This window comes from Somniosus microcephalus, chromosome 2 (assembly GCF_052327205.1).
Source record: "Somniosus microcephalus isolate GS21.2 chromosome 2, FLI_Smic_1.0, whole genome shotgun sequence".
Classification (NCBI taxonomy): Eukaryota; Metazoa; Chordata; class Chondrichthyes; order Squaliformes; family Somniosidae; genus Somniosus; species Somniosus microcephalus.
Genome location: NC_140988.1, coordinates 381,757,732 through 381,780,013, shown reverse-complemented (window position 1 = coordinate 381,780,013; position 22,282 = coordinate 381,757,732). Strand labels below are relative to the sequence as shown.

The 22,282-nt window shown below is 48.1% G+C and overlaps 1 protein-coding gene across 3 annotated transcripts in view; it reads left to right on the top strand.

Moving 5' to 3' along the window:
• Positions 1–22,282, top strand: part of LOC147123790 (rab11 family-interacting protein 5-like) — a 124,850-nt gene that overhangs the window by 41,841 nt on the left and 60,727 nt on the right. For all 3 annotated transcript variants that reach the window (XM_085976055.1, XM_085976062.1, XM_085976069.1), the window contains exon 2: positions 17,301–17,773. In XM_085976055.1, coding sequence (XP_085832181.1) covers positions 17,301–17,773 — 473 coding nt within the window. The remainder of the gene's footprint in view (positions 1–17,300; positions 17,774–22,282) is intronic.

The following is a 22,282-nucleotide window of genomic DNA, read 5'->3' as shown; positions in this document are numbered from 1 at the left end:
AGTACTGAGGGAGCGCCGCACTGTCGGAGGGGCGGTACTGAGGGAGCGCCGCACTGTCGGAGGAGCAGTACTGAGGGAGTGCGGCACTGTCGGAGGGGCAGTACTGAGGGAGCGCTGCACTGTCGGAGGGGCAGTACTGAGGGAGCGCCGCACTGTCGGAGGGGCGGTACTGAGGGAGCGCCGCACTGTCCGAGGGGCGGTACTGAGGGAGCGCCGCACTGTCGGAGGGGCGGTACTGAGGGAGCACCGCACTGTCGGAGGGGCGGTACTGAGGGAGCGCCGCACTGTCGGAGGGGCGGTACTGAGGGAGCGCCGCACTGTCGGAGGGGCGGTACTGAGGGAGCGCCGCACTGTCGGAGGGGCGGTACTGAGGGAGCGCCGCACTGTCGGAGGGGCGATACTGAGGGAGCGCCGCACTGTCGCAGGGGCAGACTTTGGAATGAGACATTAAACCGAGACCCCGTCTGCTCTCTCTGGTGGACCTAAAAGGTCGCATAGCATTATTTCGAAGAAGAGCAGGGGCGTTCTCCTGGATGTCCTGGCCAATATTTATCCCTCATTCAACATCAGAGAGATTATCTGGTCATTTATCACGTTGCTGTTTGTGGGAGCTTGCTGTGCGCAAATTGGCTGCTGCGTTTCCCACATTACAACAGTGCCTGCAATTCTACAGTACACCATACCAGTTGAATGCTGATAGGAGTGCGGGTGTGGGGGAGGGGTGTTGACTGACCGTGTCACTGGGCAAATGTCCGCAGAGGAAATGCGTTCACCGAGAGCCTGGAGGTTGTGGGCGGTATAATGTGGGCTGCACTGTGCTCGGCTCGGGTCTGGGCGAGCGGGACAGCGGCAGATAGTCGCTGATTCGCGGCCCACCCCTCTCTCCCGCTCTGATGTTGCCGAGCGGTTCCGTGAGCTCCCAGCCGGGTGCCCTGCCGTGCCGGTTTAAAGAGTAAAGCCTGGAGGTAACTCGCCCGGTTTTCCAGAGCTGGGTTATTTATGAAGGCAGCTTCGCTATTTAAAACAAGGCGGGAGGGAGGGAGGGTGGTGATTGCTCATATCCTAAATGGTTCGCTTCTGCATACTAGAAAGAAAGAACAACCTCAGGATGTCCCAAAGCGCTTTACAGCCAATGAAGTACTTTTTGAAGTGTTGTCACTGTTTAATGTGGGAAACGTGGCAGAGAATTTGCGCACAGCAAGGTCCCACAAACAGCAATGTGATAATGACCAGATAATCTGTTTTTGTTCTGTTGGTTGAGGGATAAATATTGGGCCCAGGACACTGGGGATAACTCCCTTGCTCCTCTTTGAAATAGTGGCCATGGGATCTTTTGCATCCACCTGAGAGAGCAGACAGGGACTCAGTTTAACGTCTCATCCGAAAGATGGCACCTCCAACAGTGCAGCACGCCCTCAGTACCACCCCTCCGACAGTGCGGCACGCCCTCAGTACCGCCCCTCCGACAGTGCGGCACGCCCTCAGTACCGCCCCTCCGACAGTGCGGCGCTCGCTCAGTACCGCCCCTCCGACAGTGCGGCGCTCGCTCAGTACCGCCCCTCCGACAGTGCGGCGCTCGCTCAGTACTGCACTGGGAGTTTCAGTATAGGTTATGTGCTCAAGTCTCTGGATTTGGTGCTTGAACCTATGACCTTCTGACTCAGATGAGTGTGCCACCCACTGAGCCACGGCTCGCACGTTAGGATGTAGAACTGACTGGTTGCTTTCAATGGATTGCAGTTCCTCCCCCACCCCCATATCATGTACATGTACAATCTCTAACTAATATCTTGCTTCCTCCCCTCCCCACCCTCCCCTTCAGGACCGGTGAAATGGCTGCCACTTTATACTACAGTGAGTAAAAATATTCTGACCTTGTTATGTACCGAGCCGTTATCTCTTGGTTTCCTGTGGCACCAATTGTGTAATTTAGACTATTTACAGCATTTTTAATCTCTTCCCTGAGTCATAGCATCATAAATTCACTCAGCACAGAAGGAGGCCATTTGGCCCATCATGCCTTTCCCTGCTCTTCCCCACAGCCCTGCAACGCTTTCCTTTTCAAGTCTCTATCAAGCCTAGGATCCCCTATGGCACGGCTTGGGCTGGCAGCCTGCTGCTCGGACTCTGCCGCTGCTGCTGATCCAGCCTCTGGGGAAGGTATGTGAGGGTAAATAGGCCTCTTCCCTCGAGGATCGGACTGGACCGGTTGTGCTTCATAGGAGCAGGAATAGGCCATTCGGCCCCTCGAGCCTGCTCCGCCATTCAATGAGATCATGACTGATCATCCAAACTCAGTACCCAGTCCCTGCCTTCTCCCCATATCCCTTGATCCCTTTAGCCTTAAGAAATATATCCAACTCCTTCTTGAATATATTTAATGAATTAGCCTCTACTGCCTTGTGTGGTAGAGAATTCCACAGGTTCACCACTCTCTGGGTGAAGAAATTCCTCCTCATCTCTGTCCTAAATGGCTTACTCCTTATCTTTAGAATGTGACCCCCTGGTTCTGGGCTCCCCCACCATCGGGAACATCCTTCCTGCATCTAGTCTGTCCAGTCCGGTCAGAATTTTATAAGTTTTAATGAGATCCCCTCTCATTCTTCTGAACTCCAGCGAGTACAAGCCCAATCGACCCAATCTCTCCTCGTACGTCATTCCTGCCATCCCAGGTATCAGCCTCACCCCCAACATTAGTGACATTATTTGCAATGCTGTGAACTCGGCGAGTTATCGGATCAGCGTGTGATTGCTCTGCTGGTGGGACACGTACTGAGATTGATCTGTGAAGTGATTGACACAGGTGAGATGGGTCAGCCCAGAGCAGGGATCAAATCTGGGATCTTCCTAGATCTTGGAGTGGTGCCATTGCCCCTGAAGCTGGGTATTCTGCAGCGAGTGTCTCACCTCCTGACTCCGCAAAGCTTCTCCACTACCTATAAGGCAGGAGGGTGATTAAATGCTCTCCAGTTAAGTAAAGAAAGCAAGACTTGCATTTCTATAGCGCCTTTCACGGGATTTTGGACAGCCCAATGTGCTTTACAGCTGATGAAATACTTTTTGAAGTGTAGGCACTGTTGTAATGTAGGAAACGTGGCAGCCAATTTATGCACAGCAAGCTCCCGCAAACAGCAATGCGATAATGACCAGATAATCTGTTTTGCTGATGTTGATTGTAGGATAAATATTGGCAACAGGACACTGGGTATACCTCCCCTGCTCCTCTTCAAATAGATCCATGGGATCTTTTATATCCACCCGAGAGGACAGACGGGACCTCGGTTTAACGCCTCATCTGAAAGACGGCACCTCTGACCGTGCGGCACTCCCTCAGTACTGCACTGGGAGTGTCGGCCTTGATTTTTGTGCTCAAGTCTCTGGAGTGAGAATTGAACCCACAACCTCCTAACTCAGAGGTGAGTGTGATGAAATACTCTCCACTTAAGTGTTGTAGCAAAGCAGGACAAAACAGCCCGCTTGATTGGCACCCCATCCACCACCTTAAACATTCACTCCCTCCACCACCGGTGTACCATGGCTGCAGTGTGTACCATCTACAAGATGCACTGCAGCAACTCGCCAAGGCTTCTTCGGCAGCACCTCCCATCGCGACCTCTACCACCCAGAACGATGAGGGCAGCAGACGCATGGGAACGCCACCACCTCCAAGTTACACCCGCCATCCCGACCTCGATATAGATCTCTGTTCCTTCATTGTCGCTGGGTCAAAATCCTGGAACTCCCTCCCTAACAGCACTGTGGGAGAGTACCTTCACCACATGGACTGCTGTGGTTCAAGAAGGTGGCTCACCACCACCTTCTCAAGGGCAATTGGGGATGGGCAATAAATGCTGGCCTTGCCAGCGATGCCCACATCCCAAGAATGAATCAAGAAGCCTTTCCCGTTGCTGCGAACAGCAATGTCAGGTTTGTTTTAATTTTTAACTAGTGTAGATTGTGGCAAAAACCCAGTGACCACGCCCCCACTGCAGCACATGCAGGAACAAGTATGACGAGAGGAATTGAGAAATTGGTGGCGCCAAGCTTGAAGCCTGTGGATTGAACATAATAAGAACATAAGAAGTAGGAGCAGGAGTAGGCCATACAGCCCCTCGGGCCTGCTCCGCCATTCAATAGGATCATGACTGATCCGAACCTAGACTCACGTCCACTTCCCTGCCCTCTCCCCATAACCCCTAATCCCCTTATCAGCTAGGAAACTCTCTATCTCCGTTTTAAATTAATTTAATGTCGCAGCTTCCACAGCTCTCTGAGGTAGTAAATTCCATAGATTTACTACCCTCTGAGTGAAGAAGTTTCTCCTCATCTCAGTTTTGAAAGGGCAGCCCCTTATTCTAAGATTATGCCCCCTAGTTCTAGTCTCACCCATCAGTGGAAACATCCTCCCCGCATCCACCCGATCAAGCCCCCTCACAATCTTATATATTTCGATAAGATCGCCTCTCATTCTTCTGAATTCCAATGAGTAGAGGCCCAACCTACTCAACCTTTCCTCATAAGTCAACCCCCTCATCTCTGGAATCAACCGAGTGAACCTTCTCTGAACTGCTTCGAGAGCAAGTATATCTTTTCTTTAAAATGGAAACCAAAACTGCACGCAGTATTCCAGGTGTGGCCTCACCAATACCCTGTATAAAATGGAGCGAGGCTGCGGAGCTTGGAGAGGGAGCACTTATTGTTCAAGTGGCTGATTCTTGTACCTGTCCAGCAGTGGAGAGGAATTGAAATAACCTCTCCAGATATGGGAGCAGTATTCAAATCCGGATGGACTTGTACGTTAAGGTGAAAGCCTCCCTCGTTTCAGCTTGGCTCAGTTAGTAGCCCTCTTTCGGAGTCAGAAGATTGTGGGTTCAAGTCCCACTCTAAAGACAAATATATTTAGCGCCTTTTACGACCTCAGGATGTCCCAAAGCACTTTACTACAACAACAACGTCTTGTATTTATATAGCGCCTTTAACATAGTAAAACATCCCAAGGCGCTTCACAGGAATGTCATAAAACAAAATTTGACACTGAGCCACATAAGGAGAAATTAGGGCAGGTGACCAAAAGCTTGGTCAAAGAGGCAGGTTTTAAGGAATGAAATACTTTTGAAGTGTAATAACTGTTGTAATGTAGGAAACGTGGCAGCCAATTTGCGCACGGCAAGATCCCACAAACGGCAACGTGATGGTGAACAGAACTGTTCTAGTGATGGATAAATCTTGGCCCAGGACACCCCTGCTCCCCTTCGAAATAGTGGCCGTGGGATCTTTTATGTCCACCTGAGAGAGCAGACGGGGCCTCGGTTTAACCTCTCATCCGAAAGACGGTGCCTCCGACAGTGCAGCGCTCCCTCAGAAGCATCTTAAAAGGAGAGAGAGAGATGAAGAGGTTTAGGGAGGGAATTCCAGAGCTTAGGGCCTCGGTAGCTGAAGGCACGGCCACCAATGGTGGATCGATGAAAATCGAGGATGCGCAATAGGCCAGAATTGGAGGAGCTCGGAGAGTTATGGGGCTGCAGGAGATTAGCGAGATAAGGAGGGGGGCGAGGCCTTGGAGGGATTTGAAAATGAGGACGAGAATTTTAAAATGGAGGCGTTGCTTAACCAGGAGCCAGTGTAGGTCAGCGAGCACAGGGGGTGACGGGCGACCCAGTTTACAAAAGACACTGTTCCCGATCTAACACCCCACCCTTTCGCAAAGAGACACACACTCTTCCCCCAATGTCCTGCGTGTTTGGATTTCCCCGTTCAGGATTTCTCTCCTGAATACAAGTTGGCAAAGCAGTTGCAGTTTAAGTTACAAAGCCTGTGTAACGACTTGTTTCCTTTCACATGACATGAGTTTATGACCGGGGCCGTACTACATTTTTTTTTTGAAGCTTGTGCGAGTATTCTAGGTTGGCATGGAATGGGAATTCAGAGGAGGGCTTAAGCTGGAGCCTCTTTGGCAATGTTCCCAGTGAGCTGCGTTTTCTCCTGCGCGGCAAGAATCACAAAAAGCTAGCATGCAGGTACAACAAGATGTCAGGAAGGCAAATGACATGTTGGCCTTTATTGCAAGGGGTTGGAGTATAAGAGTAAGGGAGTCTTACTGCAATTGTACAGGGCCTTGGTGGGACCACACCTGGAGTACTGGGCACAGTTTTGGTCTCCTTATCTAAGGAAAGATATACTTGCCTTGGAGGCGGTGCAACAAAGGTTCACTAGATTGATTCCTGGGATGAGAGGGCTGTCCTATGAGGAGAGATTGTGTAGAATGGGCCTATACTCTCTGGCGTTTAGAAAAATGAGAGGTGATCTCATTGAAACATATAAGATTCTGAGGGGGATTGACAGGGTAGATACTGAGAGGTTGTTTCCCCTGGCTGGAGTGTCTAGAACTAGGGGGCATAGTCTCAGGATAAGGGGTCGGCCATTTAAGACTGAGATGTGGAGGCTGAGTCTTTGAGTATATTCAAGGCTGAGATAGATAGATTTTTGGAATCGAGGGATATGGAGATTGGGCGGGAAAGTGGAGTTGAGCTGGATGATCAGCCATGATCTCATTGAATGGCGGAGCAGGCTCGAGGGGCCGAATGGCCGACTCCTGATCTTATGTTAAGTCCGCGGTCCCTTTAAATTTTCGCGCATGTGCGGTACTTACAATGGAGAAGCTGGTGAGCCGGCCTGCGCGGGACTGTTCCCATTGCTGCGCGGCCGCGCAGTTAGAGGGAACATTCCTCTTTTCCCCCTGCTCTGATCGTGGTGGATCGGAAAGATCCCACGGCGGATGGGCAGGGAGCTCTCCTGGTGTCTGGGCCAACATTCCTCCCTCAACCGACAACACCAAAACGTTGCGAGGAAAACGCTCAATTACCCTTACTGCTGTTGCTGCCATTTTGCTGTGTGCAAATTCGCTGCCGCATTTCTGAAACTAAGGTCTTCAATCTAAACAGAGGAAACTACAAGGGTATGAGGGACAAGTTGGCCATGGTAGATTGGAAGACTACACTAAAAGGTATGAAGGTGGACATACAATGGCTAACATTCAAGGAAATAATGCATAATTTGCAACAAACATATATTCTTCTAGGGCATAAAAACCTAAAAGGAAAAGTGATCCAACCATGGCTAACAATAGAAATTAAAACTAGCATTAAGTCAAAGGAGGAAGCTTATAAAGTTGCCAGAAAAAGCAGTCAGCCTGAGGATTGGGATCTTTTTAGATATCCATCAAAGGGATCACCAAGAAATTGATAAAGAAAGGGAAATGGAATATAAGCACAAACTAGCAAAAAATATAAAAACGGATGGTAAAAGCTTTTCTTGGTATGTGAAAAGGGAAAGACTGGCGAAGGTAAATGTAGTTCCTTTACAGTCAGAGACGGGAGAATTTAAATGGGGAATGAGGAAATGGATGAGAAATTAAATAAATACTTTGTTTCTGTCTTCACGGATGAAGACACAAAAAGCCTCCCAGAAATACGAGAAAACCAAGGGTGTGATGAGAATGAGGAACTTAAAGAAATTATTAGTCAAGAAAACAGTACTAGCAAAATTAATGAGCCTAAAAGTCGACAAATCCCAAGGACCGGATGACCTACATCCTAGGGTTTTGAAAGAGGTGGCCATTGGAATAGTGGACGCATTGGTTGTCATCTTCCAAAATTCTATAGATTCTGGAATGGTTCCTGCAGATTGGAGGATAGCAAATGTAACCCCGCTATTTAAGAAAGGCGGGAGAGAGAAAACGGGGAACTACAGACCTGTTGACCTCACATCAGTAGTTGGGAAAATGCTGGAATCTATTATAAAGGATGCAATAACTGGGCACTTAGAAACTAATAGTAAGATTGGGCAGAGTCAACATGGATTTATGAAAGGGAAATCCTGTTTGACAAACCTATTGGAGTTCTTTGAGGATGTAACTAGTGGAGTAGACAAAGGGGAACTAGTAGATGTGGTGTATTTAGATTTTCAGAAGGTCTTCGATAAGGTCCCACACAAGAGGTTGGTGATCAAAATTAGGGCACATGGAATTGGGAGTAATATACCAGCACGGATTGAGAATTAGTTAACAGACAGAAAACAAAGAGTAGGAATAAACGGGTCTTTTTCAGGATGGCAGGCTGTGACTAGTGGGGTACCGCAAGGATCGGTGCTTGGGCCCCAGCTATTCACAATCTATATCAATGATTTGGATGAGGGGGCTAAATGTAACATTTCCAAATTTGCTGCTGATACAAAGCTAGGTGGCAGTGTCAGTTGTGAAGAGGATGTGAAGAGGCTTGAAGGGGATATCGACAGGCTCGGTGAGTGGGCAGATGGAATATAATGTCGATAAATGTGAAGTTATCTACTTTGGTAGAAAAAACAGAAAGGCAGAGTATTTCCTAAATGGTGAAAGATTGGGGAATGCAGATGCTCAAAGGGACCTGGGTGTCCTTGTACATGAGTCACTGAAAGTGAATGTGCAGGTGCAGCAAGCCATTAGGAAGGGAAATGGTATGCTGGCCTTCATTACAAGAGGATTTGAGTACAGGAGTAAAGAAGTCTTACTCCAATTATATAGGGCCTTGGTGAGACCACACCTGGAGTACTGTGTACAATTTTGGTCTCCTTACCTAAGGAAGGATATACTTGCCATAGAGGGAGTGCAACGAATGTTCACGAGATTGATTCCTGGGATGGTGGGACTGTCGTATGAGAAGAGATTGAGTAAACTAGGACTGTATTCTCTTGAATTCAGAAGAATGAGAGGGGATCTCATTGAAGCATACAAAATTATTACAGGGCTTGATAGGGTGGATGCTGGGAGAATGTTTCCCTTGGCTGGGGAGTCTAGAACCAGGGGCCACAGCCTCAGGATAAAGGGTAGGCCATTCAGGACTGAGATGAGAAGAAATGTCTTCACACAGAGGGTGGTGAATCTTTGGAATTCTCTATCCCAGAGGGCTGTGGAGGCTCAATCATTGGGTATATTCAAAACAGAAGTCGATAGATTTCTGACTAGCAAAGGCATCAAGGGATATGGCGATAGGGCCGGTGAATGGAGTTGAGGTCGATTATCAGCCATGATCTCATTGAATGGCGGAACAGGCGCGAAGGGCAGAATGACCTACTCCTGCTCCTGTTTCTTATGTTCTTATTTGCAGCCACTGCATTTCAAAAGGAAACCATTGTCTGTGGAGTGCTTTGGGATGTTACTGACAGACATAGTGTCATAGAATCACATAGCACAGAATGAGGCCATTCAGCAATAACTTTCAAAAGGGAATTGGATAAATACTTGAAGGGGAAACATTTGCAGGGCTGTGGGGAAAGAGCAGGAGAGTGGGACTGATTGGGTCGCTCTTTCCAAGAGCCGGCACAGGCATGATGGGCCGAATGGCCTCCTTCTGTGCTGTATGATTGTGTGATTCGGCCCATCGTGCCTGTGCCGGCTCTTTGAAAGAGCTATCCAATTAGTCCCACTCCACCCTGCACTTTCCCCATAGCCCTGCACATTTTTCCTTACAGAATATATAGAAATGCTGGTTCCATTTGTTTCCTTTCTGTGCTTGTGCCAACAACTGATCCTGCCCCTATGGTGCAGTCACCCACTGAGAGGAGCGATGTTGGTGGTTAGAAAATAAACCAACTTTTTTTTGTTTGTTCCTGGGATGTGGGCGTCACTGGCAAGGCCAGCATTTATTGCCCATCCCTAATTGCCCTCGAGAAGGTGGTGGTGGTGGTGAGCCACCTTCTTGAACCGCTGCAGCCCGTGTGGTGAAGATGCTCCCACAGTGCTGTTAGAGAGGGAGATCCAGGATTTTGACCCAGCGACAATGAAGGATCGGCGATATACTTCCAAGTCAGGATGGTGTGTGACTTGGAGGGGAACTTGGAGGTGGTGGTGTTCCCATGCGCCTGCTGCCCTTGTCCTTCTAGGTGGGAGAGGTCACGGGTTTGGGAGGTGCTGCCGAAGAAGCCCTGGCGAGTTGCTGCAGTGCATCTTGTAGATGGTACACACTGCAGCCATGGTACACCAGTGGTGGAGGGAGTGAATGTTTAAGGTGGTGGATGGGGTGCCAATCGAGCGGGCTGCTTTGTCCTGGATGGTGTCGAGCTTCTATATCGCGCCTTTAACATGGCAAAACGTCACGAGGCACTTGTGAATTATTAGCAAAGGAATTATCCGGCCCGAATGATCTCCTGGACTAGTTTCGATCTCCAAGGGGATCGGAGAGGAATTTCCCGGATTTTGTTTATCTGATTATTATCTGATTGGCAATAGATTGGGAGAAGGGGGAGTGCAACGAGACCTGGGTGTCTTTGTGCACCAGTCGCTGAAGGTAAGCATGCAGGTGCAGCAGGCGGTTAAGGCGGCAAATGGTATGTTGGCCTTTGTAGCGAGAGGGTTCGAGTACAGGAGCAAGGATGTCTTGCTGCAGTTGTACAGGGCCTTGGTGAGACCACATCTTGAGTATTGTGTGCAGTTTTGGTCACCTTACCTGAGGAAGGATGTTCTTGCCATGGAGGGAGTTCAGCGAAGATTCCTGGGATGGCAGGAATGATGTATGGGCCAATTGGGCTTGTACTCACTGGAGTTTACAAGAATGAGAGGGGATCTCATTGAAACTTATAAAATTCTGACAGGACTGGACAGACTAGATGCAGGAAGGATGTTCCCGATGGTCGGGGAGTCCAGAACCAGGGGTCACAGTCTAAGGATAAGGGGTAGGCCATTTAGGACAGAAATGAGGAGGAATTTCTTCACCCAGAGAGTGATGAACCTGTGGAATTCTCTACCACAGAGGGCGGTGGAGGCCAATTCATTAAATATATTCAAGAAGGAGTTGGATATATTTCTTAAGGCTAAAGGGATCAAGGGGTATGGGGAGAAAGCCGGGACCGGGTACTGAATTTGGATGATCAGCCATGATCGCATTGAATGGCGGAGCAGGCTCGAGGGGCCGAATGGCCTACTCCTGCTCGATCTTCTATGTTCCCCCAAATTGGCCTGGGTTTTTTTCTGTTTTTTCGCCTCCCCCAGGAGATCACCTGGTTTTGGGTGGGGTGAGGAGTGTATATGTTGTGTGATGCCCAAGGTGTATCAATTATCTGGGACAAGCTGGATGGTCCAGAGTGTCCTTTCCTGTCCGTCATTGTTTCTATCGTTTTTCGGATGAGACGTTAAACCGAAGCCCCGTCTGCGCTCTCGGGTGGACGTTTCGAAGAAGAGCAGGGGAGCTATCCTTGGAGTTCTCCCCGGTGTCCTGGGGCCAATATTTATCCCTCAACCAACATCACTGAAACAGTTGATTTGGTCATTATCACATTGCTGTTTGTGGGAGCTTGCCGTGCGCAAATTGGCTGCTACGTTTCCCACATTACAACAGTGACTACACTTCAAAAAGTAATTCATTGGCTGTGAAGCGTTTTGGGACGTCTGGTGGTCGTGAAAGGCGCAATATCAATACAAGTCTTCCTTTTCTTTTTTATGTAAAAAGATTGGTGTTCTTGCCAATGGGGGTTGCCGGGGGTAACGGAGTGGTATCCTCAGGGAGTAGAAGAGCCCAGCTTCCAATCCCAGTCTGTGCAGAGTTAACTGGGATTAGCCGGGGCCGTAGTTTGGGTGCCTGTCATTTTGGACAAGGAAACTTTGGGCAGGGTTGCCTCTCCTGTGCACCCTCCGGTGACTCCCGGTGGGACGTGCACTGGGGGCATGAGGTGAGGATAAGAACAGGATTGGTTGCGATGACCTTCGCTCTGCCTGACCCTGGCCGCAGCCAATACTCACTGCGTAGGACTTTGGGAGAGCGCGGAGGACAGGCTGCACCACCGGAGCTGGAGCCACCGAGAGTCAATAACGTCAGAAGACGAGGGGAGAAAACTGAGATGGTGGGCGGGGAGGTCAAAAGGTGGATACTGTGTTCTCTGGCACCGGGATATTCTTGTTGGAGTCACAAGGGTACAGTTGGGGGTCAGGATGTGTTAATCTGGGATGAATGAATATATGAACACACATGGGCTGTGCTGGCAGGTGTACTAATGAGAGATACTTGAGTATTTGGCCTGCTGGGCTGTGCTGGGATCTGTACTGGTGTGGAGGGTTCATGAATATCTATCGGCTGCTGGGCTGTGCTGGGGGTGTACTGGTGTGAGATACACGAGTACCTGGGCTGCGGTGGTAGGATTATACTGATGTGGGGTTCATGAATATCTTTGGGGTGCTGGGGCTGTCGAGTACCTGGGCTGTGGTGGGAGCTGTACTGTGTGGGATTCATGAATACCTGTGGGCTGCTGGTCAGAAAACCTTTGGGTTATGCTTGTGGGTAAATGTCCTGAAAAAGCAGGAGGAAGTTTCAGCCTCGGTTGATTCCAGAGATGAGGGGGTTGACGTATAAGGAAAGGTTGAGTAGGTTGGGACTCTACTCATTGGAGTTCAGAAGAATGAGAGGTGATCTTATCGAAACATATAAGATTGTGAGGGGGCTTGATCGGGTGGATGCGGTGAGGATGTTTCCACTGATGGGTGAGACTAGAACTAGGGGGCATAATCTATGAATAGGGGGCTGCCGTTTCAAAACTGAGATGAGGAGAAACTTCGTCACTCAGAGTGTAGTAAATCTATGGAATTTGCTACCTCAGAGAGCTGTGGAAGCTGCAACATTAAATAAATTTAAAATGGAGATAGACAGTTTCCTAGCAGATAAGGGAATTAGGGGTTACGGGGAGAGGGCAGGGAAGTGGACGTCAGTCTAGATTCAGATCAGCCATGATCCTATTGAATGGCGGAGCAGGCCCGAGGGGCCGCATGGCCTACTCCTGCTCCTACTTCTTATGTTCTTATGGATTTGGTGGTGGAGGATAAGCACCAGCACTGACCCGTTGGGCTGAATGGCCTGTTTCTGCGCTGTAAAATTCCATGTAAATCCAGGGAGCGCTGCTGCAGTTTGTAAATGCTAACCAGGGCTGTGCAGGAATGTATCGCTGGAGGCTGCTGTACTTGGGGCATCTCTCCGGAGGTTTGTCGCACAGACTCTGTGTTGGGATTGTGTTCAGTCTCTCTGCTTTCGTGCCAACATCTGCATAATTCTGTGTGGAATAGAGAGAGAGAGCGGGTACGAGTGAGATCACCTCCGATAACCCCAACATGGAGAGAGAGAGCGGGTACGAGTGAGATCACCTCCGATAACCCCAACATGGAATAAGATGTGGCGAGTCTGGAATCTGTGAAGAAAAGCAGAGTGCTTGGAATGCACTGTAGGGTCTTTTGGCATCTGTGCAGTTCCAGCAGTTTTCTGTGTTTATTTTTGAGATTTCCAACGTTCCTGGCGTCTTTTGCCATCTCCGCATGGATCCAATTTGGTAAACAAAAAAGCTGAAAAGGACAGGATGCAAGTTGTTCTTCAACCCCCTCCGGGTCCCAGCTTCCTCTCCTGAAGCCCCTGACCTTTGCTTGGGGTACAATTCCACAGGCACAGTGACCCATGTGTACCTTGCACTGGTGGTCATTCTTTGTGAGTGCAGGCAATTCAACTGTGGAGTGCATCGCAGCAGAACCTGGTCCTGCTTTTTCAAAAAATTCATTCACGGGATGTGGGCGTCGCTGACAAGGCCGGCATTTATTGCCCATCCCTAATTGCCCTTCCGAAGGTGGTGGTGAGCCGCCTACTTGAATACAACTGAGTGTCTCGCTCGGCCATTTCGAAGGGCAGTTAAGAGTCAGCCACATTGCTGTGGGTCTGGAGTCACATAGGCCAGACCGGGTAAGGGTGGCAGATTTCCTTCCCTAAAGGGCATTAGTGAACCAGTTGGGTTTTTACGGCAATCCAGTAGTTTCATGGTCGCATGTTCTTCTATCTCCCCCAAACAGTCAGGGGGAGATAGAGGAACAGATATGTAGGCAAATCTCAGAGAAGTGTAGAAATAATAGGGTAATAATAGTAGGGGATTTCAACTTTCCCAATATTAACTGGGATAGTCAGAGTGTGAAAGGCTTAGAGGGTGCGGAATTCTTAAAGTGCATCCAGGAGAGCTTTTTGAGCCAGCATGTAGAAAGTCCTACAAGAGAGGGGGTGGTACTGGACCTAATTCTAGGGATTGCAGCCAGGCAAGTGGTAGAAGTGTTAGTAGGTGAGCACTTTGGTGACCGTGACCATAATTCGGTGAGATTTAAGGTAGTCATGGAAAAGGACAAAGATGGACCGGGAATAAAGGTTCTAAATTGGGGGAAGGCCGATTTTAATATGATAAGGCAGGATCTGGCCAAAGTGGACTGGGATCAGATACTTGTAGGAAAATCCACATCAGAGCAGTGGGAGTCTTTCAGAAAGGAAATAGAGAGAGTACAGCACCAACATGTTCCCGTAAAGGTCAAGGGTGGGACCAACAAGTCCAGGGAACCCTGGATGTTGTGGGATATACAAGAATGGATTAGGAAAAAAAGGGAGGCTTTTGGCAGATGTAAAGGACTAAAAACAGTGGAAGCCCTAGAGGAGTATAGAAAGTGCAGGGGGGTACTTAAAAAAGAAATTAGGAGAGCGAAGAGGGGCCATGAAAAAACACTGGCGGGCAAAATAAAGGAAAATCCCAGGGTGTTTTATAAGTATATTAAGGGCAAGAGGATAACAAAGAGTAGGGCCCATTAGGGACCAAAGTGGCAATCTGTGTGTAGAGCCGGAAGATGTAGGTAAGGTTTTAAATGAATATTTTGCATCTGTGTTCACTATGGAGAAGGACGATGTAGGCATAGAAATCAGGCAGGGGGATTGTGAATTACTTGAACAAATTAGTATCGAGAGGGAGGAGGTACTAGCGGTTTTAGTGGGTTTAAAAGTGGATAAATCCCCAGGCCCAGACGAGATGTATTCCAGGCTGCTGTGTGAGGCAAGGGAGGAGATTGCAGGGGCTCTGAGACAAATTTTCAGAACCTCTCTGGCTACAGGGGAGGTGCCAGAGGACTGGAGGACAGCTAACATAGAACCATTATTCAAGAAGGGTAGTAGGGATAAACCAGGGAATTGCAGGCCAGTGAGCCTAACATCAGTGGTAGGGAAATTATTGGAAAAAGTTCTGAGGGACAGAATTAGTCTCCACTTGGAGAGGCAGGGATTAATCAAGGATTGTCAGCATGGCTTTGTCAGGGAGAGATCATGTCTAACCAATTTGATTGAATTTTTCGAGGGGGTGGCTAGGTGTGTAGATGAGGGTAGTGCAGTTGATGCAGTCTACCTGGACTTCAGTAAGGTTTTTTGACAAAGTCCCGCATGGGAGACTGGTCAAGAAGGTAAGAGCCCATGGGATCCAAGGCAATTTGGCACATTAGATCCAATATTGGCTTAGTGACAGAAGGCAGACGGTGATGGTTGAAGGTTGTTTTTGTGACTGGAAGCCCGTGTCCAGTGGTGTACCGCAGGGATCGGTGCTGGGTCCCTTGCTGTTTGTACTGTACATTAATGATTTAGATATGAATGTAAGAGGTATGATCAGTAAGTTCGCAGATGACACGAAAATTGGTGGAGGGGTAAATAGTGAGGAGGGAAGCCTCAGGCTACAGGATGATATAGACGGGTTGGTTAGATGGGCAGAACAGTGGCAAATGGAATTTAACCCTGATAAGTGTGAGGTGATGCATTTTGAGGGAATACACAATGAATGGTAGGACCACAGGAAGGACAGAGGATCAGAGTGACCTTGGTGTGCATGTACATAGATCCCTGAAGGCAGCAGGACAGGTAGATAAAGTGGCTAAGAAGGCATATGGGATACTTGCCTTCATTAGCCGAGGCATAGAATATAAGAGCAGGGAGGTTATGATGGAGCTGTACAAAACGCTAGTTAGGCCACAGCTGGAATACTGTGTGTAGTTTTGGTAGCCACACTATAGGAAGGATGTGATTGCATTGGAGAGGGTGCAGAGGAGATTCACCAGGATGTTACCTGGGATGGAGCGCCTCAGCTATGAAGAGAGACTGGACAGGCTGGGATTGTTTTCCTTAGAGCAGAGAAGGCTGAGGGGGGACCTGATTGAGGTGTACAAAATTATGAGGGGCATAGATAGGGTAGATAGAAAGGAACTTTTCCCCCTAGTAGAGGGGTCAATAACCAGGGGGCATAGTTTCAAGATAAGGGGCAGGAGGTTCAGAGGGGATTTGAGGAAAAACGTTTTCACCCAGAGGGTGGTTGTAATCTGGAACTCACTGCCTGAAAGGGTGGCAGAGGCAGCAACCCTCAACATTCAAGAAGCAATTAGATGAGCACTTGAAACGCCATAGCATACAAGGCTGGAAAATGGGATTAGAATAGACAGGGCTTGATGGCCGGCGCAGAAACGATAGGTGGAAGGGCCTCTTTCTGTGCTGTATAACTCTATGACCGTTACTGATGCTAGCATTTTATTCCAGATTTATTTAATTAACTCTCACCCGCCATTCATGTGCTTCCTGCAAAGGGGCCTCTGGATGGTAACCTGGAGCCGGAGGCTCTTTCCTAGTCCAAGGGACCTGACCCCGTCTTGCGCAGATATCTGCTTCATGGCTGTTGGGTGTCATCCATGGGTCAGTGGGTAGCACTCTCGCCTCCTGAGTCAGATGGTCGTGGATTCAAGCCCCACTCCAGAGACTTGAGCGCATTGTCTAGGCTGATACCTCAGTGCTGTACTGAGGGAGTGCTGCACTGTCGGAGGTGCCGTCTTTTGCCCGTCTACCCTCTCGGGTGGATGTCTTTTACTTCTTTTGTCCGATCGCAGCCCTGCCTTCGATCTAGTTCCTTTTCTCTCCAGTTTTGAAGAAGGGTCAAACCCGAAACGTCAACTCAAATTTCTCTCCACGGATGTTGCCTGACTTGCTGAGTTTTTCCAGCATTTTCTGTTGTTATATCCCATGGCACTATTTTGAAGAGGAGCAAGGGAGTTCTCCCCAGTGTCCTGGGTCAATATTATCTCTCAACCAACACCTAAAACAGATAACGTGGGATCTTTTATGACCACCTGAGCGGGCAGACAGGGCCTCTGTTTAATGTCTCATCTGAAAGACGGCACCTCCGACAGTGCAGCGTTCCCTCAGTACTGCCACTGGAGAGTCGGCCTAGATTTTTGTGCTCCAATCTCTGGAGTGGGACTCAAACCCACAACCTTCTGACAGGAGGCGAGAGAGAGAGAGAGATAGGCACAGAGCCATGACTGACACTGCACAGGGAAAAGCAGACGGAGGGGGTTCTGTAAATGTCACTTATCGATATTGTTCCGTCTGACTCTCTGCTCCTGCCTGCTTCCCGCGCTGGTGTTTCTGTCCTCCTTGAATCATCCCTTCATCTTCTTCCTCCCTCAGGTGGTACAAGCTGTGCTCGAAGCCTGGGCAGAAGGAGAAGCAGCGAGGCGAGATTCAAGTGAGCGTCCAGTTCGTGCGCAACAACCTGACGGCCAGCATGTTCGACCTGTCCTCCAAGGAGAAGCCCCGCTCGGCACTGGGCAAGCTGAAGGACAAAATGAAAGGCAGGAAGAAGCAGGATGGCCTGCTGGCTGAGTCTGCGTCGGCCATCGTGCCGTGCAGTGTGGGGCAGATCTACAGCGATGAGGAGCTCGGTGAGAAGGAGACGCCGGAGAAGAAGTCCAAGAAGGGTTTCTTCTCGAAGCCCAAACTCCACAGGTCGTCGCTGACCAAGTCCAACACCTCCCTCAGCTCTCAGCACAGCGTGAAGTCCCTGGAGAGCGTCGGCAGCAGCACTGGGGCCGTGACGGTGTCGTCTCCCAAAACCACTGTCCCTCCAACTGGTTTCCAACCTCCGCTAATTAACAAAACAAGTAAGGGGCCTTTTATGCTCATTAGTGTGGGGCATTTTAGTGTTGGGGTATCGAACACTTTTCACTTCAGGTACTGTTGTCAGTGATTAGCATTCCCAGGGCAGGTACAGCACAGGTTAGATACAGAGTAAAGCTCCCTCTACACTGTCCCATCAAACACTCCCAGGGCAGGTACAGCATGGGTTAGATAGAGAGTAAAACTCACTCTACACTGTCCCATCAAACACTCCCAGGGCAGGTACAGCACGGGTTAGATACAGAGTAAAGCTCCCTCTACACTGTCCCATCAAACACTCCCAGGGCAGGTACAGCACGGGTTAGATACAGAGTAAAGCTCCCTCTACACTGTCCCATCAAACACTCCCAGGGCAGGTACAGCACGGGTTAGATAGAGAGTAAAACTCACTCTACACTGTCCCATCAAACACTCCCAGGGCAGGTACAGCACGGGTTAGATACAGAGTAAAGCTCCCTCTACACTGTCCCATCAAACACTCCCAGGGCAGGTACAGCACGGGTTAGATAGAGAGTAAAGCTCGCGCTCTCCTGGATTGTGTTTATTTACCCGCTTGATCATGGGACCAATTTCACCCAAGAGTGATCCTGTCTTCCTCTGGCATCCACATTTGCACCTCCCAGCAGGAGCTACTGGATGGTCTGAGCACACATTGGCTCAGGCACACGATGAGGAGCTCTTCATTCTCATCACTGAGGCCTACTTTACAAAGTATGATCAATGTATTTACAGCGCAGAAACAGGCCATTCATCCCAACTGGTCCGTGCCGGTGTTTATGCTCCACACGAGCCTCCTCCCACCCCTCTTCATCAAACCCCATCAACATATTCCTTTCTCCCTCGTGTGTTTATCCAACTTCCCCTTAAATGCATCTATACTATTCACCTCAACCACTCCCTGTGGTAGTGAGCTCCACATTCTCACCACTCTCTGGGTAAAGGAGTTTCTCCTGAATTCCCGATTGGATTTATTAGTGACTCTCTTATATTGATGGCCCCTAGTTCTGGTCTCCCCCACAAGTGGAAACATCTTCTCTATCAAACCCTTTCATAATCTTAAAGACCTCTATCAGGTCACCTCTCAGCCTCTAGAGAAAAGAGCCCCAGCCTGTTCAATCTTTCCTGATAGATATAACCTCTCAGTTCTGGTATCATTCTTGTGAATCTTTTTTGCACCTTCTCCAGTGCCTCTGTATCCTTTTTATAACATGGAGACCAGAACTGTTCACCGTGCTCCAGGTGTGGTCTAAACAAGGTTCGATACAAGTTTAACATAATTTCTCTGCCTTTCAATCCTATCCCTCTAGAAATGAACCCGCTCCAGCAGTGCTTGGTTTGCTTTTTTATGACCTTATTAACCGGTGTCACTACTTTTAATGATCTGTGTATCTGTACCCCCAGATCGCTCTGTTCCTCTGCCCCATTGAGAACCTTATTTTCCAAGGAGTATGTGGCCTCCCTATTCTTCCTACCAAATTTTATTGCCTCACACTTATCTGTATTGAAGTTCATTTCCCGATTACACCCGCATTCTGCAAGTTTATTAATGTCTTCCTGTATTTTGTCGCAGCCCTCTGCCGTATTAACTACACCCCCCAATTTGGTGTCATCCACAAATTTTGAAATTGTACTTCCGATTCCCAAGTCCAAATCGATTATGTAAATGGTAGCTGTTACTACTTCATAGAATTCAATAAGGTTGGTCAAGCATGACCTTCCATTTTCGATTTGGTAAGTGCTGTACATAACATAAGAAATAGGAGCAGGAGGAGGCCTTTCAGCCCCTCGAGCCTGTTACATTGGAACAGGAGGAGGCCATTCAGCCCCTCGAGCCTGTTACACAGGAGCAGGAGGAGGCCATTCAGCCCCTCGAGCCTGTTACACAGGAGCAGGAGGAGGCCTTTCAGCCCCTCGAGCCTGTTACATAGAAACAGGAGAAGGCCATTTAGCCCTCGAGTCTGTTGCATAGTCTGCCCTCTCAGGTGGACGTAAAAAATCCCATGGCACTATTTTCGAAGACGAGCAGGGGCGTTCTCCCCGGTGTCCTGGGCCAATATTTATCCTTCAACCGACATCACCAAAAACAGATTATCTGGAAATTATCTCGTTTCTTTTTGTGGGAGCTTGCTGTGCGCAAATTGGCTGCTGCGTTTCCTACATTACAACAAAAGTACTTCAAAAGTACTTCATTGGCTGTAAAGCGCTTTGGGATGTCCTGAGCTGGTGAATGGCGCTATATAAATGCAAGACTTTCTTTAAATACACTGTCCAATGTGGTACTGAGCATCGAAGAACAGGAGGAGTCCAGTTCGACCCTCGGCTGGGATGCCACAACTGTCCTCCGCACTCCTGGGCTACAGAATCGCCTGGGGTTCACGATCCCGTTTAGCTGGAAAGTGAAAACCGACTTGGGCTTCGCTGTGATGCCCTCCATAGTCCAACAGCCTGCCAATGCTTGCTGTCTGGGTTACGCGTGAAGAATGGCCACCTGGGCAAGTGTTAGATTGGGTAATTAATTTCAGTGGACCACACTGATCTGAGGTCAACACACTAAAATAAAAGTTTGTGAGTCCGGTGGTAAGTTTTAAATAGTCGATTTATTGCATCACTTGATTTACACTGTTTGACTTCCTTCATCCGACTAACATCATATTCAAAATGACTGGTTTTTATACAGCAGCAGATGTACCCGCCCCCTTTATTACCATTGGCTCAGCAGCATGCATGCAGAGCTATGGTTGGTTCAACTACATCACACTGATTGGATCTCTGGTACATCAATCATTCCTTTGTTCTCTAGTTAAGCAGAATCATCACTTTCAGTTTTAAGCTAAGATCAGCACTTTCACAGTTTAAGCTAAATCAGCATTTTCATTGTTCTCAGTTTTTAAGTCAGCTGATGTGACGTTACCAGCTGTGATTGGATCTGATACATCACACCATCCTTTGGCACGTGGTCAGCTTAAGCATAATCAGATTTCTTTAAATCATTAGTTTAATCATATTAAAATCTATGTTATTAAAATATTATATTCCCTAACACTCCCCCCTTTGATTCTTTCAAAAATTGTATCATAAAAATAGAGTCAGATTAAAAATATAATCAATCATTGCTGTGTTTTGCCACTGTCCGGATCAGTGGCTCTGCACAAATTTACATCAACCAGGATTTTAGGTGGCCACAGTAAAAGCCTGGTTTTAATAAGTTAATTGATTTCATGATCTTAAATTAATTAGTGCATCTTAAAAAGTGGGAGGAGCTCCCCTCAGCTTATGGCTTTGGCTTTGAAAAATACATTCAGGTAAAAATTAAAAAGTAAAAAGGTAGAAAAATTATAAAAAGTAGAAAAAGGTATAAAACAATCTAGCAACTAAATATAACATGCCCCTTTAAGATGGAAAAATGGTCTGCGGCGACCTGCAAGGCGTCTTGCTCGCGGGGCAGCAGCCGCCTGGTGGCAAGCACATTTAATCAACAGAAACACACAATTTGATCCCCATCCTATTGTACAAGGCCTTCCTCTTATCTTTCTGAGGAGTGTTTTGTCAAGATTTTTCAAGGGCATTTTATGGCTTCGTGGCTCCTTGTTATCTAGCAGGTGCTATCCTCCCTGTTTCCTTGCATTTTACCATTCCCTTATCATTTCTATTTTTCTTTTGATGCTTGATATTCGACCTTGCTGGCATTTATGCTGTCTTTTTCCGCTTGCCTGTTGTCAGTCCCTGGTCTAAGAATTAAAACCCATCTTTGAATCTAACAGCTATTTCTTACAATTCCCTTCTTCGAGAAGGAAATATCCTTATTGACTTCTCACAATCAGCTCTTGACTAATCTAGCTAGCTCTTATTGCTCTCTCAACTTGGGCGTTAGTAGGAAGTCTTGAAGATTTCTCCCTTCCTTACAGTCCATTCCTTTTGAGGGGGAGGAGCAACCTCTGACCCCTTACTCAAATTCAATTCACTGTTCCGGTGTTCCAATTCTGCCCCGCCTGGGAATCCTCTGTTTCTTCTATCTTTCCTGATGTTACCCCGCCTGAGGTCTCCTCTACATTACTTCGGATCTTCTCTTTCGGTGTGCTCAATTAATTTGTTAATGCTTGTCAGTCATGGGCATGAGTAGCCAATTGGCTTATGTATCAAAATCTTACTACACACGTTACATATATCAAATACACTATCATTACAAGTTGGATAGCTACCAGAGCATGTGAAATAATATGAACCTAAGGGTGTGCTGATGTATTAAGCCCAATATCCCACCAATGTGAGTTGTCCCCTATGCTGTCAATTTCAATATCTATTCTCGAGTTGTCTTGCTCCAAAACATAAAAATGCTTTAGGGAGGAGTTCAGTCGCATCATGAGCTCACTGAAACCCACAAACAACAGGGGAATGTCATATCCGAGTATCCGAATTGTGCCACATAATTGTGTAGCTCATACTTAAAAACATGTTGGTTTATGGGACAGGTCCTGTTAGACCTGTAAAGCATG